Source organism: Pieris napi, chromosome 20 (genome assembly GCF_905475465.1).
Source record: "Pieris napi chromosome 20, ilPieNapi1.2, whole genome shotgun sequence".
NCBI lineage: Eukaryota > Metazoa > Arthropoda > Insecta > Lepidoptera > Pieridae > Pieris > Pieris napi.
Window position 1 is genome coordinate 2,775,226 of NC_062253.1, and position 27,995 is coordinate 2,803,220.

Consider the following 27,995-nt stretch of genomic DNA (forward strand, 5'->3'; position numbering starts at 1 on the left):
TCTGTGTGTACAATAACAACACTCTATTTGATTACATTTTTTTAAACACCTTAACAAAAATGCGCTTTTCATGGTTATATCTCTCACTTCTTAATACAGGTTTACCTATGCGTTATATGCTTTTGATAGCATAATAAAAGGAGCGAGCAGTGTTGGTCTAGTTGCTTCAGTGTGCGACTCTTATCCCTGAGGTTGTACCTACTTTCTAATGGACTTTCTTTCTATGTGCGCATTTAACATTTGCTCGGACGGTGATGGAAAACATCGTCCCGAAACCGGCTTGCCTTCGACCCAAAAAGTCGACTTGCCTATTAGATGATCATGAAACGGATACAGAATTCTAAAGCCTAGATCTAAAGAGGTTGTTGCACTACTGATTTATTTATTATTAAAAGGAGCGAAAATATTAAAAAGGGAAGTAATGATAAAGGCGATGTTTTTACGAACCATATTTGGTAACAATCTTCAACGCCTGAATATTCATATAGTTTTGACGGTTATATGAATATCAAAAGGGCAATGTTGCATGTTTAGGTCTTTAAGAAATTTTATAGTTAAACCACATATAATTTTCGGGAATAATACAAATTAATGTAAAATGCCACCTATCTAGAGTAGAATTTAATAGACAACACGAGATTTAAAATGTGGAACCAAACTCACCAGAAAATTTGTATAGACTTAAAAATTTGTTGTTTTGGTCAACACAATGTTTTTGGTACAAAAATTCAACCTTGGTGGACACCAGTCATCTGCTTTCATAAAAGACAGGCTTACAACAGTGTCCCATAATGGGTACTTCAATACACAATTTCTTACGAAAATCCGTTACAATACGAACAAAACACAGCTTGTTATGTTGAGAATTATTGTGTTCGGCCCAATTGATTTTCAACAATATATTTGAACTCGGAAAATGAGGGTTTTTCTTCGAATTGTATAGAACCTGAATGAAATCTTTTCTTTGTGTTTCCTTTAACGAAAATGTATTTGTTAAATATGTATGAAAAAGGTTGTATTTTTCCTGTACGATTGTGATATTTTTAGTTGTATCGATTTGTTTTATGTTGTTTTAAGACATTTATATATGTTTCTATATCTTTTGTGCTTCTTAAACATTAAATCTACAATTATAGTATTGAATTAAAAACCTTATTAAAGGGAGAGGTTTCCCGATCTAGTGTAATTTCGAAGTGTTTTTCAATCCTGTTCAAAAAAAATATCACCTTTATTTCTGTGCTAAAGGACACGTTTGGTTAGGGTTCACAATTCATAGGGAACAAACAATTTACTTTAGATTTAAATGGTATTTTTATAGTAATGGTGTTTTTAAACTATTATTATTTTATTACTATATACATAGTAACGATATAAAATATATAAAAGGTGTATAAAATATACAAAAATAGTTTGTGAAATTCCTTAGTTTTAAACAGTACTAATATTTCGATAGTTATGCAGATTCTTGCAAATACTTTTATTTACTCATTAGAATGTCGGTGAAACGAGAAAGACTTATTATTTTTTCACGCTATTCTTAATAGGCGGATAGATAGCCCCTATTTGCTGTCGTTAATTTTTCTAAGAATACCTCCACCGTATGCGACAAATATTCACAATTGTTCCATGTGCTTCGTTCGTACACGAATTCTCTGCGTAATTTTATTTTTCTGTTTCATATATTTTGTTTATGTAATCTGTTTTGGCTTTGTAGGTGTTTTCTTTTATAAAATGGATGTATGTTAGCTGTAAGATTACTTATAAATAAATAAAATAGTCAAGTATGAAGATTGACAATAATTATTTCTTTTCTGTTTTCAGTCATGAGCCGGAGGGCGGCGGGCGGTGCGACGGCCCGCTAACGCGCGCGATGCAGCCCGCTTCGCCCAAGCGGCATGCGCCCGCGCATCCACACGGTGAGTCCATTTAAATATCATATGAGTGTGTTATCCATGTATGTGTATCTTAACTAGCTGTATGGTCCTCTTAAATATTAGTTTATAAAGATTTATTTTTCGTTAAGATTCAGATTCAAGTTATTTTACATTTTAATACACTGATTTTTGGCATCTTCATTCAAGTAGAATATATTAAGGCCGTACCCCAGCATATTGCTGTGTCAGTATCTCGGGGTGGACTGCGGTGCGCTGGAGCACTGAGGCGCGCCGGCCCGTAATAACAATTACTTGGCTTGCGATAAAATATATCATGTAAATTTCAAAATCATGTTCTATATACATTTTCGTCATAAAATGAATTCAAAGTGTCAAAAATTGGCTATGTTTGGATTTTTTTTCTATCGAGCGAAGTTATTTAAATCGTGTATCGATCTTTCAAAATGGATACATAAACTACTCAACTCCACCAAATATTTTTTCCATTCGCCCTACCTCAAGAAACGATGACGAAAAATAGAAAGAAACATTGTACTATCTTGGAGATTGGCGACCAGATAGGTCCTTAAGAATATAAGTTTTTCACAAGTAGGATCCTTCAATAAGCTATTTCTTATAAGTCTTCTATGAGTGATCGCAAAAAATAGAGGCTCTTGTCCGTTATAACAAAAACATTAAATAAATTCAAAACAGGATAATGAAAGATTGCGTCCTTCATACGTTTCCGTATTTTTGAATGGGTGATAACGAGGTGGGGTTAATAAGTGTGAACTTTATATTTTATTTACTTTAATCTGTTAAAAGGCCAATGTGTCTTATTGATTTTGATTGTCACGGAATAGATAAACAGGATGAAAAGGCCGATTGCTGATATGAATAATTACAATTTTATTTCGCCTTAAGCTATTGTCATTGATAAGAGACTGTTGTCTAAGGCCTAGATCATAGCCTAGGTTGGAATATGTACCGCTTTAGTATTAAAAATATCCAGAGCGCTAAATAACATGCATCATGAGCACACACATGCACACACTCTCACGCACGTTCCCTGGCTTACACCATCACACAACACAGCCGACTTAGATATTACTCAATAAATTTTATTGATTTTTTCCTTGCGTAAATGTTTGAAGCTTGTTATTATGTATTCCATCTTTGGCAGTATAAATAATATTGTTTTGATCTACATCAATTTTCGTGGAAAGATTCTGTGAAATAATTTGTTATGACGAGTATTGAGAGAAAAGTCTTATTTGATCTCCCAATTTTTTTGTATGAGAAAATCTTTTAAAATTTAATGAGAATTACATGATATATCAGAAAAATTTATACAAATCATAAGGCTTATTAAAAATCATTGAAGTAATTCTCTTAAACGACGCCGCATAATGACGCAGCGATGATTACTTTTTGTTTATATGTATTTAACAGTTTTTCTATAATATTTAAATTAAATTAAATTATCAATATAGACAAAACGGATTACACCATACGAACATTATGAACTAACAAAGACAATGTAATATTTGCCTGTTCGTGTGCAATGTGTTTGTGGAGTGTTTGTGTGTGTGTTTAGGTGATCTTTTGAAATTGATTTGATTACTTCCTTCGAAAACACACGTTTGGAAATAATATAGAATTTAGCTTATATTCGCGCGAACAGAAAGATATTAAACAATTTCAACTTCGCTACGCTGCAACTGAGCGTATCTATATATGAGACGTGAATTGCCTTACTGAATATATACACTATGTCAGTGCTAATACATAACTAGTATGTATCTGTGACATGAATGTACAGCTTTGATAAGCACGACTCTATTGATCGGGTCTCCTTGCGCTGGTAATTTAGGCCTATGTACATAGTGTAAAGCTAAAGGGTTTAGGTTGAACGTTAGAATAAAAGATGAAAATAGCCTTTTCGAGTACAATAATAGGTCCTGCATCGCGTTATCTATAGGAAATCGCGTTGTATAAGTCGTAAAATCGTTTTTTTTAACAATTCAACTTCATTTTATATTAACTCAATTGTAACAGGTTCAAAGGTACGCAAACCTACTTATGGAGTAGACAAATCATTATTCAAACTACATTATACTACTAATTTCACACTACAGAAATATAACAAGAGAAATCTCCGCGTTATAGGTTGAAGTATCGCGTTATATGTGGGACAGAAATTGCGTTATAGGGGTACCGCGTTATTATATTTATTACTAGATGACCTTTGATGGACATGTCATTTATGTTTTAAACATTTTTTGTAGATATGTTCTTTAATATTGTGAAACATTTTTTTGTTCTATCAATAGTTTTCGCAGCGCGATGAAAGCAACTATGCAAAAATAGTATAGTAGTACTATTAGTATACTATACTATTTTTTATATAGTAGTAGTAGTTATATATATTAATCAGTGATAATTTAGCATTCAAATGGTGAAAGAATTTTTAAAATCGGTCCAGTACTTTTTGAGCCAATTCGTTACAAACATTACTTACATACAAATGCTACAAATCTTTCCTCTTTATAATATTAGTATACATAGGTCATGACAATCTTGATTCTATATAAACAAGTAGGTGATCAGCATTCTGTGATGCCAAATTGTGTGGGTGGGGTTTAGGGTAGGAATATACTTCACACCAAGCCTGGTCTCTGAATTTTCTTTACCGGTTACCTCAGGATTGTTAATTTCGGAAAGATTAAAACTACAACCTTTTTAGACCTGGGCCTCAGATTTCTCTATCTGTTTCTAATAGGCAAGCCTGTTTCCTCACCGTACTAGCGATTAGGTGCGCACAAAGACATTTGATGCAGCCGGAGATTGAACCTACGACCTCAAAGATAAGCCGTACGCTAAAGCCACTAGGCCAACACTGCTCACCGCGCCAAAATTTTAACCCACGACTTCTGGGTTGCGTGACATGCCCTACCGCTGAACTATTTTACGTTTTTATTGTTTGTTAGTAAATTCTTAAGGAAATTTTCACTTTAAAGGGAAACGATTCTGTTAATTCTTAGAACGGAAAAACCTTTACGAATAAGGAGTTATTTAAATATTACGCGACACCTGTTCCAATCAATTTAATAAATATTTAATTGTTTCCCCAATATGGATAACGCGTCACGCTTGTTTGAACGATTAACATTATTCCTTAACGACAGCTGATTTTCCGCCTTAGTGGCTTAGTGGTTAAATTATAGGTTAGATTCTGAAACAAATTGTTTCGGTTCGTAGGCTTAGCATGCTAGAAAGAAAAAGCTTTATTATACGTGACAATAAAAAGGATATTTAGGTAAAAAGAAAGTGCACGAACTCTCACACTAGGATCCTCTGTGTCGTGTCTATGTACATATAAAGTTAAGCGTTCAAGTATTACGTTACGAATTTGGGGGGGGGGGGGGAATGTGTTCCTTTTATAAAACGTTAGGAGTTTTGGCGGGGATTGAATTACGCGTTATTGTTGATATTAATTTCGACTTTCCAGTACTTTACACCACATAATGGTAACTTTTAGGTATAAAGAGTCCGTCACGAAACGTTGTACCTACTATACTTGGGTACAAAAAAACGTTACGGCGCGTTACATGGGGGGGGAGGTGAATAATTTCCAAAAATTGCGTGACGTAATACTTGAACGCTACCATAGTGAAAATTGTTTTTTTTTTTGAGAAAGTCGTTACAGATGAAAGGAGAAAAAGCGTTGGGCGAAGAAAGTGCGTTTTTGTGTAGGTTTGCGTGGTGTATGATGTGGTCGGTGTTTGTTTCCAAAAAAGTCTGCATATAAGATTATAACATACATTTCACAAAACCCAATGTTATCGAACGATTTCTGAGCTCTAAGTTTAGACGAATTTAATGACACCTCTCAACAGTCAACTATGAAGATCGGAGAATAGTATACAAACGGAGTTGTCTATATAAAACTTAATTATAAGAAAAAAAAACCAGTGTATCTGTTTCATGATCATTTGTCGATCTAATAAGCAAAACATAAATGAATCAATAAGATATATAATAAGCTTTTAATAAATTTGTCGATTATTTAAATGATCCTAATAATTGGGATTGATTTGCTCCAGTTTAGTCCAGTTTACAAATAATTAGTAGGTATGAGTCAAAACTTGGCGATTAAAAAGATTGGCGGAGAGTTTCTTGCCAGTTAATCTTGTCCGCCCTTCACTTGCGAACTGGTGTATAGTAAATTTAGAATCAAATTAACATCTTATCTGTTAACGTTCATAAGTGTACTTGGTGACGAATAAAGAATTGAGAAATGAATAAAGTTATTTTGAGTTCGAGTTTGACAAGTAGGCATCATATTTCTTATTTCATGTAATTTTATTCCGTATTTTATTCTTTACAAAAGTATAATACTATTTTTAAGCATACAAAAATACAAATCAAAATCCCACAATCCTAATCTCAAGAAACAAAAATTGCAGGAGAGTTTTAAATATTATATCGAGTTCTGACAGACGACATAAAATTCATAATTTAGGGCCCAATAAAAGTGTTTTCAACGTAGCTATTGTCAACGTAGGCCTGACGAATATAAATGATTATATTAATATAATTTGCATGCCGACATTCTCGGAATCTTAATAAAAACGACATCCGTCTAAAGGGATACGGAGACATGTCATTCTTAACCGACTAAAGAGTTAAGAATTCGCATTTATTAAACTAAATTTTTAAGAGCGGCCCTGCGATTCTGTAACTCACTTTTCGAACTCACACAGCCGTTTTCGAATCGGCGGTCGCTTTGTAATCAGTCGTGAAGCAGTCATATTATGATTTGGCATTCTAATAAACAATAAACTACAAAGGTGGGACCTTTAAAGAATGCCAAATCATAAAATGACTGCTTCACGACTGATTTGAGAGCGACCGCCGATGCGAAAACCGCTGTGTGAGCTCGTAAAGTGAGTTACAGAATCGCAGGGCAGTATTGGCCTAGTGGGTATAGCGTGCGACTCTCATCCAGCTGTACTCCATGGACTTTCTTTCTATGTGCGCATTTAACATTTGCTCGAACGGTGAAGGAAAACATCGTGAGGAAACCGGCTTGCCTTAGAACCATAAAGTCAACGGCGTGCGTCAGGCACAGAAGGCTGATCACCTACTTGCCTATTATATTTAAAAATGATCATGAAACAGATTCAGAAATCCGAGGCCCAGACCTAAAAAGGTTGTAGTGCCACTGATTTATTTATTTTTATGGGCTGCGATGACTTTTGGGCGTCTATACTAAGAGTATTTTTTGTGGAAATTAGGAACGTAAATCTATTAATATCAAACATATATATTGTAACGTAGTATTTGTGATACAAAAATATATATATTACCACCTTTAACTTATTTGATTTTTCTCTTTTACAGGCGCAGCTCCAGATCCGACAACCCTAAAGGTCCATCTTCCGAACGGAGGTTTCAACGTAGTCCGAGCCTCGAACGATGAAGATGTACGGTCAGTGCTGAGATGTCTTGCAGCAAGACTAGCCGCGGGTGAGCGTGTGTATGCGTCGTGTTTTGCATTGCGCGCGCGACGTTTGACTACGGGAAAGGTAAATAATAAAATTATAAATCTACTAGTAGACCGGCCAAGCGTTGCTGTGGCTAAGGTTTTTGTTATATTACATAGTAGTAAACTATTCAAGGGAAACGGTAGGAGAACACCAGTCATGGGGACCACCATGCTTTTTTGGTGGTAATGCCATTAAATTGTAGCTTATGTGAAACGTTGGTACTTTCAACACAGCGCCATCTGTTAGAATTGTGACTATCAAATAATAAACAAATATTTTGCAATAAAGTAATATTGCGGGTATAAATCGAGATGTAAGCTATCCTATCTTTTAAGTTAGATCAAATTGCACACGGTGTGCAAATTTGAATGAAATCGGTTCGGTAGTTTAGGAGTCCATAGCGGACAAACAACGTGACACGTAATTTATATATATTAAGATTGTTAAATATTTTTAGCAGCTAAATTCAAAAATTAATACCAATTATCTAATTTAGCAATTAGGTAATTGTGAGAAGTGCGGACCAAGTGGCTTCAGCGTGCGACTTTGATCCGTCAGGTCGTAGGTTCAATCACCGGCTGTGCACCAATGGACTTTCTATTTATGTGCGCATTTAACATTCTCTTGAACGATGAAGGTAAACATCGTAAGGAAACCGACTTGCCTAAGGCAAGTTGCCTTAGACACAAAAAATCAGCGACGTGTGTCAGGCACAAAAGGCTGATCACCTACTTACCTATTAGATTGAAAAATGACCATGAAACATACAGAAATTGGCAATTAGGTAGACATTTAATAAAGTGAAATTTTTTGTAAGTTTACTAATCATTTTAGTTGTACATTAATAATAATTATATGTAGGTCTGTCAATAAACAATTTCATTGAAAATACTACACATTCGTGTTTTTGATGATAAATGACTCGTAAATATATTTTTCAAATATCTTGTGAAATTAAAGCAACATTTTAAAATTTCAGATCAGATGGATTCACCAAGACACACCAGTGTCAGAGTTATTGACAGTATGGCCGGCCAGCGAGTGGCGATTGGAGTTGCGGGTTCGCTACCTACCGGCTAACTTGAGAGACCTTTGTGACTCCGATCGAGTCAGCTTTCACTATTATTATGATCAGGTAAATTTAGTGACATAGGTATAACCATTATGTATCATTACTTTCGGACGTGATCTTCTGTTTTCTATTAAATCGAATCGAATCAAAATACGTTCATTCAATTGAGATAGAGCATGCTTATGAATGTCAAAGACATTTACAAAATTCGCGAAAGAGCAAGACTACGCCCTCCATTCGCAAAACTACCAGGAGGCCTTTTTCTGAGAAGAACGGGCAAGAAACTCAGCAAGTTTTAACCTCCCTTTACATTACAATTATTCAAAGGAAAATTTCATAAACCACAACGTCATTAAAGTTACCTAAGTAAAAAAAATCTTCTGTGATTTACCACATTCACCATTACTGATTACACAGTCAAAAGTCAAAAATTATTTATTCATATAGAACGTCAAAAAAGAAATATACATTAAATGCTTCTAATTTTACATTTACTGCCAGTTCTCAAATCAAGGGCGTAGAACGTAAGATAAGAACTGACAATAAACTCATAATAAAATAATCTATTACATACAAGACTACATATTCATACTGTAATTGTAGCATCGAGATTGTCCATGGGCGGGCGGTATCATTTAACATCAGATAATAACATATACATGTCGTATAATATAATAACGTATACAGATAGTAACAACAATGTCATCCGCTGACTCAGGAGTTTCCTGCGCAGCGCATTGCGTTTATTGAACATCTGACAGTTGACACTTGTGATTTTGTATTCTTATGTTTAGATAAAAATTATTTATAATATTCTTTCAATACCTACATTACAAGCGATCTTTCGATAAGTTCTTTAGTTACAAAAGAAATATAAGATTATAATTATTGTTTGTATTTTATATATGTGAAGCAATTTAAGAAAAGTCCTCTAATTGTATTTGTTTTTATGTATCCTGTATTTGTGATTGTTTCCTTCTTGAATAAAAAGTAAATTGTCACTAACAAATATATCACGTGACTATACACAAAATTTTTAAGTGGCTCACTTGCGTCCAGCTTAGCTTATTGTAATTGCGCCATGCCACCCATAACTACCTAGATTAGCTATGAATTTCATATAAGTATATTTTCTTCATTATTTGTTCTTTAAATTCCAGGTGAGACATGACTACCTCAACGCAAATCATCCGATGGTCGATCAAGATTTGGCGATTCAGATATGCTGTTTGGAGATCAAGTGAGTGAATACTTTTTTAACTCCTAGTAGAGTGTCGTATGAATACTGGAGCACATTTAATTCAACGAATTTAAAAAGAAAATCTAATAAATCGATGAACTGTGCAGCCGGCACGTATGAAAAAGCATGACTCATTGTCCCGTTACGCCCATTGTCCCGTTACGCTCGTGGTACGCTTGCGCCGCATCTATCTCTCTTCCTCTCGATTGGCCTATGCATCGGAGGATTCACTCCTTCTTTGTATCCATACAAAATAGTGATAATGAATGATTCAATTTTATTAATAATACGTATGCAATCATTTCATCAATGTTTTGTTATTATATTGTCACGTTAAACTAAGAGAATTGTCCGTAAGCTGGCTTTACAGACAACCATTTTTTTATTGATAAGTGAGCGTTTGGAGGAAAAAAAATTACGTAGTGCGTAGTTCAAACTCCCCTCCAACGCCTGTAACGCATCTTAAGATAACATTTAAGACCTTCCTCCCCATTCGTTACGTCTTACTTGTACGCTCCCTAACAGAAGCCTATAGAAGAGTTAATCATGTGTCTGTATCATACTCAATTGGTGTTACGGGCCCTCAAAGTAACTCTCATTTTGCAACATGATTCAATTAATGTTTTAAATAATAGTCAGGGCTATTCTTGAAAGTTTAAAGCGAGCATTTTTATAGTTTCATAATTTTAATTAATATTTTAAACGAGATTTACTCTATTAAAATACCGTTTGTTCCAGATATTACTGCAAAGATATGCAAATATCGTTGGACAAGAAATCGAATATTGAATATCTGGAGAAAGAGTTTGGTCTAAACCGATTCCTGCCTAAATCTGTGTTAGATGCGATTAAACCCAAAGTACTGAAGAAGGCTATTCAACAGCAGTTTAAAAAGGTAATAATATTTCTTCCATCATTACTTAGAAAGTTAAAAATCGTGAGGTCTTCTCAGTACTGTACTCTGGAACTTCCAATAGCAACAAGTTCGATATAGACAAGTAAAGAGTGAGAATTATAAGTTATATATACATATATATATATATATATATATATATATTTGATGACTGATCTGAGTGGCTTCAGCGTGCGACTCTAATTCCTGAGGTCGTAGGTTCGATCCCCGGCTGTGCACTAATAGACTGTCTACGTCCGCATTCGCACAATCGCTCGAACGGCGAAGAAAAACATCGTGCGGAAACCGGCTTGCCTTAGATCCAAAAGTCGGCGGCGTTTGTCAGGCACAGGAGGCTGATCACCAATGATGATGATGATAATTTAAACACGCTCGTAATTTGGAAGATTTAATTTGCTAAAATATTCTTAAACATCAATTTCAGGTAGCAAATCTGAGCGATACAGAATCTATGCTGAAATACTTGGAGACGATGCATACGCACTACGGGTATGATCGTGAGACGTTTACGGGAGCACTCGGAACCGGGTGGGCTATACCCGTTGAACTTGCTATTGGACCCGATATAGGTAATTTATTTCTTTTATTTTACAGGTAATTTTAATTATATACTGCAGAATAATTCTTAAAAAATAGCTAAGAATAATATGTATTTAAAAGTATATAAACACAGATATATTGTCATGATCGTAGAACAATGTCGAATTTGAAAAAAAAACAACTTTTTATTATATTTGTATACTACATTGACTAAATATTACGGCTACATTAAAAAAACTGTGAAAACATTACACAGTTTTCTAGAAAAATCACATGTTTCTATCAAATCCGCCACTTTAACGACTGATTAATTTGAAATTTAAAACACATGGATAATGGAATAATGTTATTTTTTTTATTTTTTTTCAAAACAAACCCCTTTGTTGGCTTGTATGCCAATTTTCACAATAATAGAATGTGAATTAAAAAGTTACGACAAAAAAACTAACAAGATTATATTTTTTTGAAATGGCTGCCCTATAAAGTTTACTATTTGTCAGATATCACTATGTGGTATAACAGTTTATAGTAAGCACAAGATAAGATCTGATAAAGAAAAATAAATACAAAATACATTTAACTTATTAATAACAGGTATATACCAAGTGTTGGTGTGAATTTTGGGTTTGGGTTATGTACATTTCTATATAATTATAGAAATGTTTCTTATATTATGAAGATCAAATTCTTTCACGAGAATTAATCTAGCAGAGATCTTGTGGTACTTACAAAGTCTCTGGCAAAAATCTCATCTCAATATTTTTGCGATAAAATTGAGATTAGTTTTTAGGTAAGATTTCTTTAGAATGAGTGATTCATTAAATGCAAATACCAATTTCTCAGCATTATATAATGTTAATATGTGAAATAGTTGAAATATGTCAGAAACATGTACCCGTTTCGCTGTTCAAGTTTTCTAAATACGCAACTTTTATTTAAATATAGCTAAAAATATGATTATATGTATTGATCAATTGTTTTCAGATATATCGTACGTATCCCACAAAGCCGGTGAACCACCGACGTACACCAAAATAGCGTCATTCGGTGACATAGTCGCCGTGCAGACACTCAAATCTAACTGTACGCAACAGTCGCAGTCGCAGACGCAGGTACGTGCCACATTATTGTAATATCTGTGGTCATTTTATGATAACCACGTATTTATAATATAATTATTGACAGGTTGTTTCACAATTCGTTAGCATAGGTACTAAGTGCCTTTTTACATAGAACATCTCGATTAGAGTTCATGAAAAGAGTGTACCAATTTTCATAAACCGGGAACGCATTTGCGAGATTTCTGGCACTGTCATTTATTATCAGTTACCATTAGGAGATCAGCCCCATTACCCTGTTGTTTAAATAAAGTAGCATATTAATCTCTCTTTTTAATAAGACGTATCGTGTGAGGTGTCGATTGTACGACAAATTCTAAGAGCTGTTGGTTGAGAATGAATGAAATTGTGCGTCTGATTGTGATGTAACAAACCGACGTAATATAACGTAACATGACGTATTGTGTCGCTCGTCTAAATAGGTCGTTACAATCAAATGGAATACGCCGTCCCCATTGTAAAACGAAAAAAAAAACAAACATATTTTAATTCCGTAGAATTGTGACAGCTATAATTTTTTGACATGTCAGAGATGGCAAACATTTTTGGCCGGGCACATTTTTCAATTTCAATACGAGTCTGAACATCTGACTCTATATATACATTTGTTAGTTAATGTATCAATTTTATTAAGTGCGGTGTTTTACATTAAAAGTGGTTTAACGGCGAGTGATAATTATGTCTCTTTTCATCACAAACAGTAAAAAACGCACAAGTAAAGATAACATTTTATTTTTTTTAGAAAGGTTTACTAAATCTGGAATTAGTAGGCAGTGTTACCAGCTAAACAATAAAATAAAGTAATTAAAGTTAATTCGATATATTGTTCGTGATATTGAAATTTTATTTCTGTATTAGGTCACTTGACTAAATAAATATTTAGATTTTTTTTGCTCTGAAATAAGTCAAATTTGTCCTTTTTTCGGTGGAGATCTTTTTCAGTAGCAACACTTATGAAATGTCAGAATTCTACGGAATGAAAAATCTGAGTATAGTGACATTTCCTGTATGTTCCAAATTTTTTTTTATAGAACAGGTGGCGAACGGACAGGACGCTCACTTGATATTAAGTTATACCGTCCACGAACACTCTTCCAAAAGTCTCGCAAGTGCGTTAAAAATGCGGCCTTTTAAAATTTAATATTGGTAGTTAACTGTTATTTGCTTTATATGCTAATTTACAGTTAACAATTAAAACATGACTTTTGAATAATCATGAATTTCTTTATTCCAGAGCGGAAGTTCATGTGGCAAAGCAGCTCTTCAGTTGAGAGTGAAAGGTGCAAGTGAAACCTTAACTATAACGTGCAGTAGTGTTGATGTAAGGTCAAATTTTAATTAAAAAGTTATAATTTTAACTCATTTAAAAAACGGTTGGTTTCTCTTGTGTAATTAGGAATTAGGTAATTGAGTATATTGGTCTAGATTAGTGTTTTCCAAAGTGCCACGCCCCACTGGGTTAATGTTCGAAAATTTATTAAAATTTGAGTTTCAGTTTTTCATTGTTTTGAAAATTTATTTACTGTGTATCGTAAACAATTTCCAAGGAATTTCTTATTAAAACCAACATTTAAGTTTTTAATATAAAAATTCTGTATTTTAAAATAAGAAATTTGGAAAGGCCAGGAAATACTAGAAACACATTTTAAAACAATCTAAAATTTTCTCAGATACTAAAAATTATACCGAGATGATCCGGGTTTGAATCGGATCCAATATTGCGCGATTCTTTCACATGCATATTTAAATTAATTTTTTTAATGTTAAATACTTTAAAAATATGTTTTGTTTCAGGCTGCAGAAAGCTTGGCGGACTTAGTAGATGGTTACTGTCGTCTTGTCACAGACTCGCAGACGTCGCTGTGGAATCGAACTAGTATGTATTTATTAAAACGAATCCACAATTTTGCACTTTAGAGTCAAATTTTAGTTCTAAAATTACTTCATTATTAAAACGCGTCTTTTCATAACTTTTAATAATTCAATTCGTGACCATGATGGTCTCTGTAAAGTCTTAATAAATTTGAGCTCAAAATCTTGAATTAGATATCTTTTACTTCTAAAAACTAGTGGCCCTTCTACTCTTTTAGGTCTGAGCCTCAGATATCTGTATCTGTTTCGTGTTTCGTGATCATTTGTTTTTTCTAATAGCCAAGTAGATAATCATGCGGGTTTCTTTACCATATTTTCCTTACGGTACGACCAACGTACTCGGTCGTACCGTGCACAAACAGACTGAAAGAAGAGAGTCGCACGCTGAGGGCACTAGGCCAACACTGCTCTTTTACATAAAAGGGTCCCCAAATCCTAGTCTCTTTTTCATGTATAAATAAATTTTATAATCATTAATCGTTATAGCGTAGAGTGTATTTTCTGATGATGTTATTACTTATATATAACTGATGAAACATTCAATCAACTTGCAAGAGAAAATAACACACACGTAAATAAAGATTATTGTCATGTTTACGCTTCAAAATTACTAAACGAGCCCTTAGATGTGTATCACTATATATTTACATTAAAATACATAATTTGTTTATTTCTTATTATTAATAAATACATTTTATGCAAGCTACCGTTTGGAAACAACTCAACTGTCAATGCAAAAGTAAGTTTTATAGTAATAATTTTTGAATGATGTGAATAGAAATTAGAAAACTCATATCAATCTTTTGCGTGATTTATTTCAAAAATAATATTTTCCTACATTTAAAAATTTAAAAGGAATATAGAAGCATTAATCTAAATTAAATTAAGATATTAATGTTCTTCAAGCAAACATCTCAATTTTTCTAACATACGTTCCAGCTGTTTGAAATATTTCAATGATTTTCACGAAAAAAAATCAGTTTTGAATAGATTTTTTTCGCAAAAATTACACCATTAGAAAGGTATCCCATATTTTTATTTTTAGCGGAAATGAGTAGCAGTTCCTCAGAAGGCAAAACCAGCTCATGGGAAGGTAACTCCGCTACCCTCCTCTCAGAAGACTATGCAGAAATCGTTGATGACGACGCCGACTATTCTACTCCTGCTGGTGAGGAATATATTCTATTCGCTTTATTGTATGGGATTAGATAGAGGTGGGAATATATTTATCAACACATATTTGGAACAAATCTTTAGTGATTTGTTGAATTCTTAAACTTTTTTCTTTTTTTATGAAGTTAATTATTTTTGACACTTACTTAAGTGAAATAGCGATTTTTGAAGTTATACTTCTTTAGGCGCGTTATGAAAAATTGATGAGAGTGAAAATTTACGATGCGCGCGCACCGTGGCACAAAATTAACTTAATTAGCTACGGCATTGGACATAATTTCAAAACAACATTCGAATAATAATATAATTTATGTTACACTTAATGTAAGAGAATAATAATAAATATTTATTTATTTAATTTTTCAAATGTAAACTGAACTTTATTGACTATAATGACTCCTTTTCCAGTCTTTGATTATTTAATTGTAATTAGTTATTTACATGCAATTAAAAACTATTTTTAATAATGCCAAAGAAGTATAACTTCTTACGCGCGTACATAAGTATACGCACCCTTTTTTTAATATTGAGTTTCGTTATTTTGACATAATATCATTGCTACATTGTAACTGAAATCGATACTGTTAGGGTGTCCAGTCAATCATTGAAAACTGAATGAGGTTATACGTATTAAAGCTAGATGATTTTAAATATTTGTAATTCCAGTTCGTGACTACGAGTTGGTTCGTAATCAAATCGAATTAACGGGTATAATCGGTGAAGGCCAATTTGGGGATGTCCATAAAGGTAAGGAAATAAATAGTTTTTTGTTATTACCCTGTTACGTACGTGTACCGTGTACGTACCCGTAATATTCTATAACTTTTGATATATTATCGGACGTCCAGGCAGAATACGATACCTATATCAACATAATGTCTGTCGGTCCACAACTGAGTGTCTTTTAAGGCAGTTTTTGCCTTTACGCACTGCTTAAAAAGCCAGTTACGCACTTGCGAACTTTCTAGCAATGTATGTGCGTGGGTGGTATCATTTCACGTCAGATGAGCGTCCTGCCCGTTTGGTCTTACGAATAATACAAATATTGTCATAAAATCATTGATTACTAGAAATAGCTGGTGAATAAATTACTATATATTTTTTATTTATTTATATTCTAGGTACGTGCAAAGTAACGTCAGCGAATCACCCATCTTTACGTCGCCAACTCGCGCTACAAAAGCAACAGGGGAAGAGCTCGACGGGCGAATACGTTTTGCCCGTAGCCGTCAAGACTTGCAAGATGGACGCTGATCTTGATACAGCCGAGAAGTTTCTGGAAGAAGCCTGTGAGTTCAATTAACAATTACATATCTACTTTTGACGTGATAACGTCTTTAAAATCGTTTTAGTCGGGTGACATGTTCAGAAACTTGTGTCACACCAAAACCTCACGAGCGCGATCGCAGGTATAACGAGAGAGAGACGGACCGATCTCCCGTCTCATCTCGAGCGCTGCCAGTCATTCCGTGAAACTTGTCACGCGGAATCCTCACGAGCGGAGGCTGGCATAGCGTTCGAGTGAGTGGACCGATCTTCCGTGAATAAAACGATAGATGTAATTTAAAATTTGAAAAAATTGTTATCTTCATTAATTCCTTACTTCCCAAAAACTTATATCACCAATAAGACGTTATCACGTAAACATCTCGATCGTAAACCTACTTTACAAACAACCAATATTTTTAATAGAAAATTTGACATTTGGAAAATATTTATACGTTCGAACTGAGGGAGATATATAATAATATAACATAGCATTTTTTTATCAAATTATGCAGTTTTTATACACAAGACAAAACAAGTTCATAAAATATTTGTTTCCACAGACATAATGCAGCAATTTTCACACCCCCATATAATCGGTCTGGTGGGGGTGTGTAGTACTCCTCCCATTTGGATAGTCATGGAACTGGCTACGCTCGGGGAGATGAGGGCCTACTTACAACAGAATTCTCATCGGTATTTATTTAATTAAATATTTTTTTCTTGGTAGTTTTCCAAGTTAGTAGTTTTTGGAAACATGAGGAAAGCGGCGTGCGTCAGGCACAGGAGGCCGATCACCTACTTGCCTATTAGATTGACAAATATCCTGAAACAGATACAGAAATCTGAGGCCCAGACCTAAAAAGGTTATAGCGCCACTGATTTTTTTTTAATTTTAAGTTTAAGAGAACAGTGGAGTGTTTGGGGAATTAATACCCCATATTTTAATTTATTTATTTCCAGGTTAGAAACGTGTACCCTCGTGCTATACATCTACCAGCTGTCCACTGCTCTTAGTTATTTGGAGAGCAAGAAATTCGTACACCGAGATATTGCTGCGAGGAATGTTCTAGTCTCAACGCCTACTTGTGTTAAGGTGATTATATGTAGATCAATTTTATAGCTTCCCACATATTTCATAAATCGGGCAATCACAAGGCCGGTGCTGCCAAATGTCACCTGTCATTTGGATGTTATTGATTCACTCCTTGAATATGAACTTTTAAGTATTGTCCTTCGCGGTTCAGTTGCCTGCATTTCAATCAACAGGTTGGAGAATATTGCACTACACAACCTGATTCCATCATCTACCTTCAATCAATGCTCTAGAAGTAAGCTGAAGTTTCACCCCTTCGTTGTTGACATTCCCAGATGCACACTGCATTTGCATAGTCGTTTCTTTTATTATCAGCAAAAGAGTGGATCTCTTTGCCCCATTCCATCTTTCCTAGATGGTTTATTTAACCGCGTGACCTCCAATTGGCACCTTTTTTAACATCAGGTGGAATAATTGTGGTCAAACATCTGTCCAGTTTTGTATAGTAAAAGAGGTTTTTTTTTAAATAGCTACAAGTCGAATGCTTTTAAGTATTCAGTTAAAATCATTGCATTAGCAATGCAACAATGTATACATTGTTTTAAATAAAAACTGAGTGATTTAATGTAAACAAATCTACACTAAATATCTACGCTGATAAAAGTAATAGTTAACCACATTCGCAAAAAGATAATACTACTACTATACATGTATTTGTATTGAAAAGTTTGAAATGAAATATTTTGATAGAATTCGGTCTTATACAGTCGTTTTTAAAACGCCAATACTGAATCTAGTCTTAAGACATGTAAAACCTTTTTTTCCGTAAGAAGATTGTGACTTGAGAAACGAACTAGAATATTTACTTTAAGCCAAAAAAACAATTCACACTGAAATCACCAGGGAAGAGTATTCAATTATATTAAAATGTTATAATCCCACTATAATTTTTAATTTATAAAATATATCAGAAGGGAAAACAGTCACAGAACGGGTCTGGCGATATAATTCGAAATTAATTTTAATAAACAAATTTTGACAAAACATTGTTTTTTTACAGTTAGCTGATTTCGGCCTTTCAAAAATGGTTGAAGACAAGTCATACTATAAGGCCTCCAGAGGAAAGCTGCCAATTAAATGGATGGCCCCCGAGTCTATTAATTTTAGGAGATTCACATCTGCTTCGGATGTGTGGATGTTTGGTAAGATAAATAAATTTAAAAAAAACGTGTATGTACTTATGTACACGCGTTAGAAGTTATACTTCTTACGCCAAAGTTAAACCTTTTTAAAAATTTTATTCTACGTTTGTAGAAAAAATGATATCAATAGAAAGATCTAGAATGCTGACAATAGCTAACTTCAGGGTGTCGGTTTTTTGTGACGGTGTGCGCGTCCGGACCCTCTAATATTAAGAAATAGTTGTTCGAAGTAAATAATATTATTGGCTTGTAAAATGTTACAAAAAACGATTACGCTACTAGAATTAGCAGGTAGAACTACGCAAAACAAGTATTTTATGATTACATATATAGAAAATTGGCTTTATCATCCCTTTGTCTATAGCCTATAACTTTTTAATAATCCCTTAGTCTATGGCCTATAACTTTTTAATCATCCCTTTGTATATGGCCTATAACTTTTAAATCATCCCTTTGTCTATGGCCTATTACTTTTTAATCATCCCTTTGTCTATGGCCTATTACTTTTTAATCATCCCTTAGTCTATGGCCTATAACTTTTTAATAATCCCTTAGTCTATGGCCTATAACTTTTTAATAATCTAATCTTATCTAAAATAAATTAAAGGAGTTGACTAAAAGTTAATCTCAACGATTAAATTGCCCGATTAAGATTACCTTGATTACCATGATCCATATTCCAGGTGTGTGTATGTGGGAGATTTTAATGTTGGGCGTGAAACCCTTCAGTGGGGTGAAGAACAATGACGTCATCGGAAAATTGGAAAACGGTGAGAGGCTGGCGTTGCCTCCAAGATGCCCTCCGAGGCTTTATTCCTTAATGTCCAGGTGTTGGACTTACGAACCTTCACATCGACCTACCGCTGGTCAGCTTAAGGAAACTCTATGGTGAGCTCTCTTCTTGGTTGTTGCTATGTTTCATTTAGTATATTAAAAACACCTTAGTATATATCTTTCTTAATATGTAATGTATCTACCTAGACATTTTAATGTATACGAAGATATTAAGAGATAGAATTCAATATAGCATATACATTATACATGTTATTTAGCTATTGCATAGATTTTATTGCGGGCTTTGAGCGCGGCGACCTATTCAAAAAATTCCGTAACGAAATAAAACCCTAACACACGATGACGTAATATAGGTGTTAATACGCGTTAGAGTGGGACAGAACGCATACTGCGTCTCACATCTCTGGCGAGATCGGTGGCGTAGCGTAAGCGCGGCCGGTGCAGTCGGTACGCGTTAAAGTGAGACAGACTATATAGGCGTGTTAGTCTGAATCTGGTAGAGTGGTAGAATGAATTAATATCAAAGAAAAAAAAAATACTGCATAAATAAAAAAATAAATATTTATAATTGCATAAGTTGATAAAAAATGCTATGCTTTACCGCGGCAGTCCCCGAGTGCCCCACGTTTATTTATTTATTCGACACTTTACATCACCATCTATTTATCGTTACTTGCACATGACTACAAGAAAACGTTTTGCATGTTTCGCGCGTATCTGTGCGTGCACGCAGGTAACCAGGAGATGATTCGTGAGTTAGTGCGCTTGGTGCCTTGTTATTGGATACACATATGTTTACGTCTTTATATTATTTTTGTATACGTAACAAAACATTAAATTAATTAATTAATTTAAAATGGTGGTTAATTTTACTATCGATATAATGTCCTCATGAATTAAAACGAAATTATGTAGATATACTTTAAGACAAATTTGCGCGCCATCGTGTGTGGCAGAATATGCGAACGATTTATGATTGTATCACCGTAACATTTTGTACCATATTCTTGCAAAAAATAAATTATTATTATTATTATTATTATAAAAATGGCAAGTCGTCAAAGCCGGGACAAGCTTTTACAGTATAAATTTACAATAAATCGTTTATTTCAGTGAAATACTCCAAGAAGAGCGGAGTACGGCTTGGGACACGATGCGACGTGAGAACAGACGCGTCGCAGCCGGTTCTTGGGGTGAACACGCACCGCCGAAGCCCTGCAGACCCACTACGGATCTATCTGCAGGTAAATCTCTTTCTCACTGTCTTTTACAATATTCGTACAAATTCATTTGAATTCTATTATAAGTACATATATCAATAATAATTATCAGTAGAAATTTGAAGTAATAAAAACGTTTCAAATATGAAATTTTTATTAAATTTAGCAAATAGCTTGGGAGTTTAGTTGCTTTTGTGTCTTCATAACTATTTATTTTGGTTTTATCAATACAAGCTCACTAGTTCAGTACTTACGATTTAACATAATGTATAAATTTAAAAAAAATCAGTGGCGGTACAACCTCTTTAGGTCTTGGCCTTAGATTTCTGAATCTGTTTCATGATCGTTTTTCAATGTAATAGGCAAGTAGGTGATCAGCCTCCTGTGCCTGACACACGCCGTCGACTTTTTGGGTCTAAGACATGTCGGTTTCCTCACGATGTTTTCCTTCACCGTTCAAGCAAATGTTAAATGCGCACATAGAAAGAAAGTCCATTGGTGCACGGATCGAACCTACTACCTCAGGGATGAGAGTCGCACGCTGAAGCCACTAGGCCAACAATGTTATAAATAAGGCTTGATTAGAATCAAATCCGAAATTATGTCAAAGGGAAACGGAGAAGTGAACAACTGTTTATTTCAGTGGCAGACACGACAACAGGCACCGCAGGCGGACCGCAGACCTACATCGTGGCGCAGAACCCGTTGGTGTTGGCCCATCTGCTTCGAGAAAACCAGTCCCGGGCCATTCACCCCCAGGCCTACAACACTCCCGCCTCGGTATTCAACACCGTAGCAGTCGACTTCGCGCAAACTCTACCGGAGAACATCGAAAAGATCGCCAATCCCAAACCCGACGAAATCATAGACATCCCTCTCCAAACGGCCCCGATCCCCGCCGACAAACTCCACAAACTCGACCCCGTCGTCCCCGAAACGGAGACCCACACCGTCGTCATCGACGCCAAGGAGAGCTGCGACAACCTTTGCCAGAACCTCTCCCCGAAATCCCCGAAACTCGAAGACAATCCCGAATCTTACCCCAGTAGGGTGAGATCTCTCGAACGTACTCCCCGCAATACTCTGTCCGAGCGCGGGCCTATTCGAATGGGCTCGTTGGAGAGGAACGGCCGAGGCAGTCTGTCCCATCGCGGTTCCCCGATCCCCATCGCCCCTTTCACTAGACAGCACTCGGTTCCGGCGTCTCCCCCGCCGAGAAGCCGTCGCGAACAGGACATAGGCCAGTTCGCGGTTCAAGGCTCTCTAAACGCGCAATTGGCCGCCAGCGTCGTGAATAAGATGCGTCATCAGCCAGATCCGCCTCTGGTCGAGGAGATTTACGACTTCGGGGGCGACAATGTGAAAAGTTGCGTCGCGGTCGCCGCCCACAAAGCGGCGTTGAAGCCCCAATATCGGCCGATAAACATGGCCGCGTCCCATCCGTCGTCGTACGGGGTTCCCGTGGGGGTAGTCCAAGGTGTTCCCTACCAGAGTCCCGCGAAACCGAGCCACAAGTTTCGGTCGAACAGTCCGCAGGCGTATCCGTCGTCGCCGCAAGGCTATCCGATGGGCGTGGTTCAGCCCACGTCCCAGCAGACGTTCGGTCAGAACGTGGGGCAGGGTCAGCCGATGCTGTACAGACCCCAGGTCTCGTGCGCTCAAGCCGTTCAGTCCGTAGCGGGCTTTCAGTCATCAGTCAATCAGTCTCGTCCCCAATTGCCGGGAGTTGAGAGTTCTCGTCGGGAATCTTCGTCTTCTTCGGCGCAGGCGCAGGTGAATGCAAAAACTAGCATGCTTTATTTTTGTTTGCGTAGATGGCATGTCTTGACTTTATTTTTGACAAACGGGTACCAATCTTGTGAATGGGTTCCTGTTTCACGTTCCTTTTTATTTTCTGTATATGATTCCTTTTTGATTTTATTTTCCTTTTTTTACAGAGTTGTGTGTCTGGGTTTCTCCGGTAGAATTTGGTTTTTTATTTGACTAGTCGAGATCACATGTGTGCCAGAATCTGCGAGCATTTTTTGGTAGATAGAAAGCTTTCCGTTCAGTTTTTGTTTTAGTAGCAAACGCTTTATCGATATATTATTGCAATTAATACTTTATATATACACATGGGATTTCCGATTTTCAATAACTTTTATTTTATGGAAAGAACTAATAATGTCCGTTAGTAACAAATCTAAACTTTTAATTATGACAATTGAAATCTTAAAGTAAAATTGAAAGTAAGGTTTGGTAGCACCATCTATTTTTCGCTGTAAATAATTGAAAAATTTTAAAACTTTTCTTAATTTCTTTCTTAAAACTTGTACAGAGGTCAACCGGGTACAATTCTATTAATATTAAATATACAATATAATTGGATAGAAGGTACTAACCGCATTGTTGGTTCGAAATACTTTCACGTGAAAATAACATTTATGTCTATACAAATAGAGTCCAGAATTCGATACGGAGCAAGCTGTGGAAAGGCGATTGTTGGCTGAATTAGCGAGACAGCAACATCAGAGCGAGGAGGACAGAAGATGGCTTCAAATGCAAGAGGATAATTTGGTACGACAATGTTTTGTTCTTATCACTCTTGGGTTATACTGAATATATATGACAGTGACAGAGCGATGTTGAAGTTTCTTATGGTACATTTATTTCGATTTCACATTTAAGGTTCACAACGTATTGCGTAATCAATCTTGTCTTTTAATTTGAATCTGATGCACAAATGTGCAAATATGGGTATATACCCATCACAAATCTGACCGCGACAACCGTTACTTACCTTGATTTTTTTTCAGAAACGATTATCGAACGTTCAAGTCACAAGTTCGGAGGAACAATCAAATGACAGCAGAATCGAGGCTTCGCGCGAGAAACCTTCTAGTCAAACACACTCAGGTAATAAAGAAAATTCTGCTTTTTAAAGTATTTTCTTATTTTCTTTTAACTTTAAAAGCGTCAATAATAATGTAATTTTTCGTGGGAATTGAATTCAAGACATCTATACTACGGCGGCGTTTAAATCACTTAGGTTAGAGTGTAAGTGTATGTTTAATTATTTTTAAGTACCGACAGTTTAAAACTTTTTTTTAATAATTACTATTTGTTTATTTCAGTGACAAACTCGACCGAAACCAGTCCAGCTAATACAGTGAACCCCAAAGATAAATCAGCTAACGAGGAAAAGGTATTTAATTATTTTTATTTATTTTAAATTTGCTTGCATTTGCTAACACGCAGGCATGTACACTAATTTGTTTTAATATCGTAAATACACATATCCGTCACTTGTCACTTTGACAATTTGCATAAGATTACTGTCATGGAGACAAAATCATATAAACTTATGAACGTCAATAAAGAAATTCATATTAAATGCTTCTAATTTTACATTTACTGCCAGTTCTCAAATCAAGTGCGAAGGGAAGAGAAGAACTGGCAATAAACTCTCCGCCACTCTTTTTAATCAAATTAATTGAACCTAAGAATAATATATAATGAAATACGAGTTAATGTTAAACGATATAAATTTTCGATGTTTTATGATTTGTCAACAGTTAATCCATAGATAAACCGCTATAATATCGATATGAAAATAAGTTACCTTGACAATTGACATTTGACATTGACAAATTCATTAGAATGCGACCAGGTTTTTTATATGACATGGCAAGCATTTCACTGACTTATAAGAAATCATAAGAAAAAAGACATACTTTTCTCGGCCGGTAAGAGCGACGCTGTTATGGATATTAGTATTGTCAGTTAATTAAAAATAACCATTATAAGGGTAATAATTTGAAGTCATAGAGGTTTACTAAATGATTTATTAAAATGTCTTAATAAAACAATGTATACTAGTAACTAGAAAATACAGTTCTAGGCTTAAATAAATGTGTCACAAACTTAGGAACAACTGACGTGATAGGTTTTGTTACCTATAGTATTAATATAATATCTTTTAAGATTGTTAGCAATCAGAACCGTTCGATAATTAAAAAAAATAATCGAGAATAAAAATAAATACGTTTTAGTTGGATTTTTATTAGATGTTGGTAGATAGTAAAATTATTTATTGTACGCACCAAAATGGCGACGGTAGTACCAATTTCAGCCGCCGGACAGTCATTATCATTTATATCTATATATTTATTGTTAAAACAATTTAAAAATCACACTGGATATCCTAAATACCATAGCATTACGGTCAGCACAAATATACTGCTATAGACCAATTAGGAAATTTTATAAAGCTTATATGACTATTTTCTAGCCCCTAGCGCCGAGTACGTCGACGCCCAACAAAGAACCAGTGTACGTGGCGACCACGGAAGTTGTTCGTTGCGTCATGAGATTAGCGAGCACCGCGAATAAGTCCGTGACGCCCGCTTCTATATTGGAAGCTGTGCGAGGTGTTGGAGCTGCTTTACGAGAATTGTGCGCCACTGTGGATGCTTTGGTCCCGCCTTATCCTGTTAACGCTCAGAGGTAAATTCTAATAATACATTTACGTGAAGAAATTCGGGCTAGGTCACAATTGACAAGTAACTTTCAGCGTAAATTTATAAACAACTGTGGTGTTACCATCTTTTTTTGTTATAAACAACAGTGGTGTTACCATCTTTTTTTGTTATAAACAACAGTGGTGTTACCATCTTTTTTTGTTAAAAACAACAGTGGTGTTACCATCTTTTTTTGTTATAAACAACAGTGGTGTTACCATCTTTTTTTGTTACAAACAACAGTGGTGTTACCATCTTTTTTTGTTATAAACAACAGTGGTGTTACCATCTTTTTTTGTTACAAACAACAGTGGTGTTACCATCTTTTTTTTGTTATAAACAAGACCAAAAAGGTGGTAACACCTTTTTGGTCTGGGCCATTCTCACTGAATCAGTTTCGTGACCAATTCTTTTTTATAATAGGCAAGTAGATGATCAGCCTTTTGTGCTACACACGCTGTCGTTGGGTCTTAGGTATAAAATAATACAATTAAAAATTAAATATGTTTACTCATTTGACAACATATAATAATGTGAAAGGATTTGGCATGCTGGTTTCCTTACGATGTTTTCTTTCTCCGAGCTATTGTTAAATAGAAAGTTCATTGGTGTTCAATACGCCGTTCAGCACGCTGAAATAATTAGGCCAACAGTGGTCATATCTTGAATATCAGGTAACCATTACTTGATTTTTTATTATTAAGTTTTAAGATAACTCTCAATGCGCCTCGGCAAACCTGTGCTAATGGGTATATATGTGCGCAATTAATGATTATATTGTATTAGATAATATAACATATACACAATACTGTAAAATAATGTTTCTGAACTTATTTCGTTCCAGAGAGGTGGAGATGGCCCACCAAGTGCTGAGTAAGGACATGTCAGGTCTGGTGGAAGCCATGAGGCTCGCCATTCACTATCACAACACTACTCTGCATCATGAGTACACTAAGTGAGTGTTTGGTTTTACTTTATAAAAAAAAATTGAAAATATTTGTTTAGCTATTGAAGAAACACACGATTTATGGACAACATATTTAGTCACTAAACAAGATCTTTGTAAACATAGACTAAAGTTGACGCCACACACAAGCTACTTTTCTTTATATATCTTGAATAATTGTATGTTGATGTATTTCGCGGCAAATATAATTTCTCATATTTCCCATCCCAGAAGCATGTTAGCAGCCGCCCACGTTCTCGCAATGGATGCGAAGAACCTTCTGGACGTCGTCGATTGCATTCGCGAGAGATACCCCCACATCGACTGGCGAGCCGCCCTCTCGGAGGCCGACCTATCTCCCACCATCCACAGCCCCCAAAACCAAACTCTCACACAGAACAACCAATGCCAAACGCTGATCCCGCAAAACCCAGTTCTCAGCACCCAATCGTCCATTCAAGAGGACCCCAAACCGGACTTCAAAGTTAACCAGCCGGTGACGACCGTCCCCACCATACCCACAGAGCACCAGAAAGAGCATAACTCTCTGCCCGTCACATCCAATCGCGTCTCGACCCTCATACACAACTACAATTTGTATGGCAACGTCCGCGAACCGCACATTTACGGCAACGAGGTCCATTCCCAATCGATCGACGATTCCAAAATCGATACAGCCCCGATCGAGTCGGTCAAGAGTCGAGTCCAAGCGATCTCTGGGAAGATCGACTCGCCGCCGATCTATTCGATTAGCAAGAAAATGGTTCCGATAGAACAGAATCACGATCAAGGTTAATCAGAGGGGTTTTCACCCGTCCATTGGTTTCGTGTCGCTAAAGGCTATGATGGTGACGGTACTTATTTGCATTTATTGTGTTCGATGTTTGCGAAGCTTGTAGTGCGAAAAGACAATCAATCGATTGCTCAATATCTAGCGATTAGATATCGTGATAATTTTTACCAAGCGTATTGCGTTTGTAAGTATACGTGTTTATACGCGTACGCGTACTCATACGTTGATTCTGAAATTTAAAAAAAGAGTGTGTGTACTTAGGTACACGCGTTAGAAGTGATACTTCTTTGGCGTATGGAAAAAAAGAACTAAAATGCAGTAGTGATTAACGATAAATATTAAAATTAATCAATAAAATTATTATTAGTAAATACAATCACCGTCGTATATGAAATTGATTTAATAAAAACACCAAAATAATATTTATTTATTCACACTGTTTAATTGTTACGAAACACGTGTTCTAAATATAAAAATACTAAATATAATATACAACTTGAACATAGTTATTATCGATTTTCATGCCATTACATTTTGTGTCACGGTGCGCGCGCATCGTAAAATTTCACTCTCATCAATTTTTCATAACGCGCCTAAAGAAGTATAACTTCAAAAATCTTTTTTTTTTATTAAACTATGATTTACTTTGACAGGCAATATTTAAATTTTAAATCCCTTAGCAAGAAAATTTTAAACATACATTTCATATCGCATTTGTAGTTTGGCATAGTAATTTTGTTTTGTAGAAAGACTACCTGCTTATTGGCATCGATATGAAGTATTTTTTAAAATTTTCTTGCACAGATCTTTATTCCTTAAGATTTGTGACCATTGTTTAATACTTTTCTACTTGCAATCCATCATTTAAGACAAAATTAGATCAA

General features: G+C 35.3%; 1 protein-coding gene across 10 annotated transcripts in view; it reads left to right on the forward strand.

Annotated features, from left to right (window-relative positions):
- LOC125059502 (focal adhesion kinase 1) overlaps positions 1 to 27,450 on the forward strand; it is a 129,021-nt gene extending 101,571 nt beyond the window's left edge. For 7 of the 10 annotated variants that reach the window (XM_047663945.1, XM_047663947.1, XM_047663939.1 and 4 more), the window contains 25 exons: positions 1,822 to 1,916; positions 7,281 to 7,465; positions 8,406 to 8,561; positions 9,659 to 9,738; positions 10,477 to 10,633; positions 11,076 to 11,220; positions 12,176 to 12,303; positions 13,544 to 13,630; positions 14,104 to 14,185; positions 14,885 to 14,920; positions 15,227 to 15,349; positions 16,021 to 16,101; positions 16,476 to 16,643; positions 17,184 to 17,316; positions 17,584 to 17,716; positions 18,717 to 18,858; positions 19,542 to 19,746; positions 20,767 to 20,897; positions 21,517 to 22,646; positions 23,313 to 23,429; positions 23,669 to 23,768; positions 23,987 to 24,057; positions 25,144 to 25,358; positions 26,217 to 26,327; positions 26,550 to 27,450. In XM_047663945.1, the coding sequence (XP_047519901.1) occupies positions 1,822 to 1,916; positions 7,281 to 7,465; positions 8,406 to 8,561; positions 9,659 to 9,738; positions 10,477 to 10,633; positions 11,076 to 11,220; positions 12,176 to 12,303; positions 13,544 to 13,630; positions 14,104 to 14,185; positions 14,885 to 14,920; positions 15,227 to 15,349; positions 16,021 to 16,101; positions 16,476 to 16,643; positions 17,184 to 17,316; positions 17,584 to 17,716; positions 18,717 to 18,858; positions 19,542 to 19,746; positions 20,767 to 20,897; positions 21,517 to 22,646; positions 23,313 to 23,429; positions 23,669 to 23,768; positions 23,987 to 24,057; positions 25,144 to 25,358; positions 26,217 to 26,327; positions 26,550 to 27,114 (4,576 nt within the window). In that variant the 3' untranslated portion in view covers positions 27,115 to 27,450. The remainder of the gene's footprint in view (positions 1 to 1,821; positions 1,917 to 7,280; positions 7,466 to 8,405; positions 8,562 to 9,658; positions 9,739 to 10,476; positions 10,634 to 11,075; positions 11,221 to 12,175; positions 12,304 to 13,543; positions 13,631 to 14,103; positions 14,186 to 14,884; positions 14,921 to 15,226; positions 15,350 to 16,020; positions 16,102 to 16,475; positions 16,644 to 17,183; positions 17,317 to 17,583; positions 17,717 to 18,716; positions 18,859 to 19,541; positions 19,747 to 20,766; positions 20,898 to 21,516; positions 22,647 to 23,312; positions 23,430 to 23,668; positions 23,769 to 23,986; positions 24,058 to 25,143; positions 25,359 to 26,216; positions 26,328 to 26,549) is intronic. The other 3 variants (XM_047663948.1, XM_047663944.1, XM_047663943.1) reach the window with 3 other exon arrangements.
- The last annotated feature ends 545 nt before the right edge of the window (positions 27,451 to 27,995 follow it).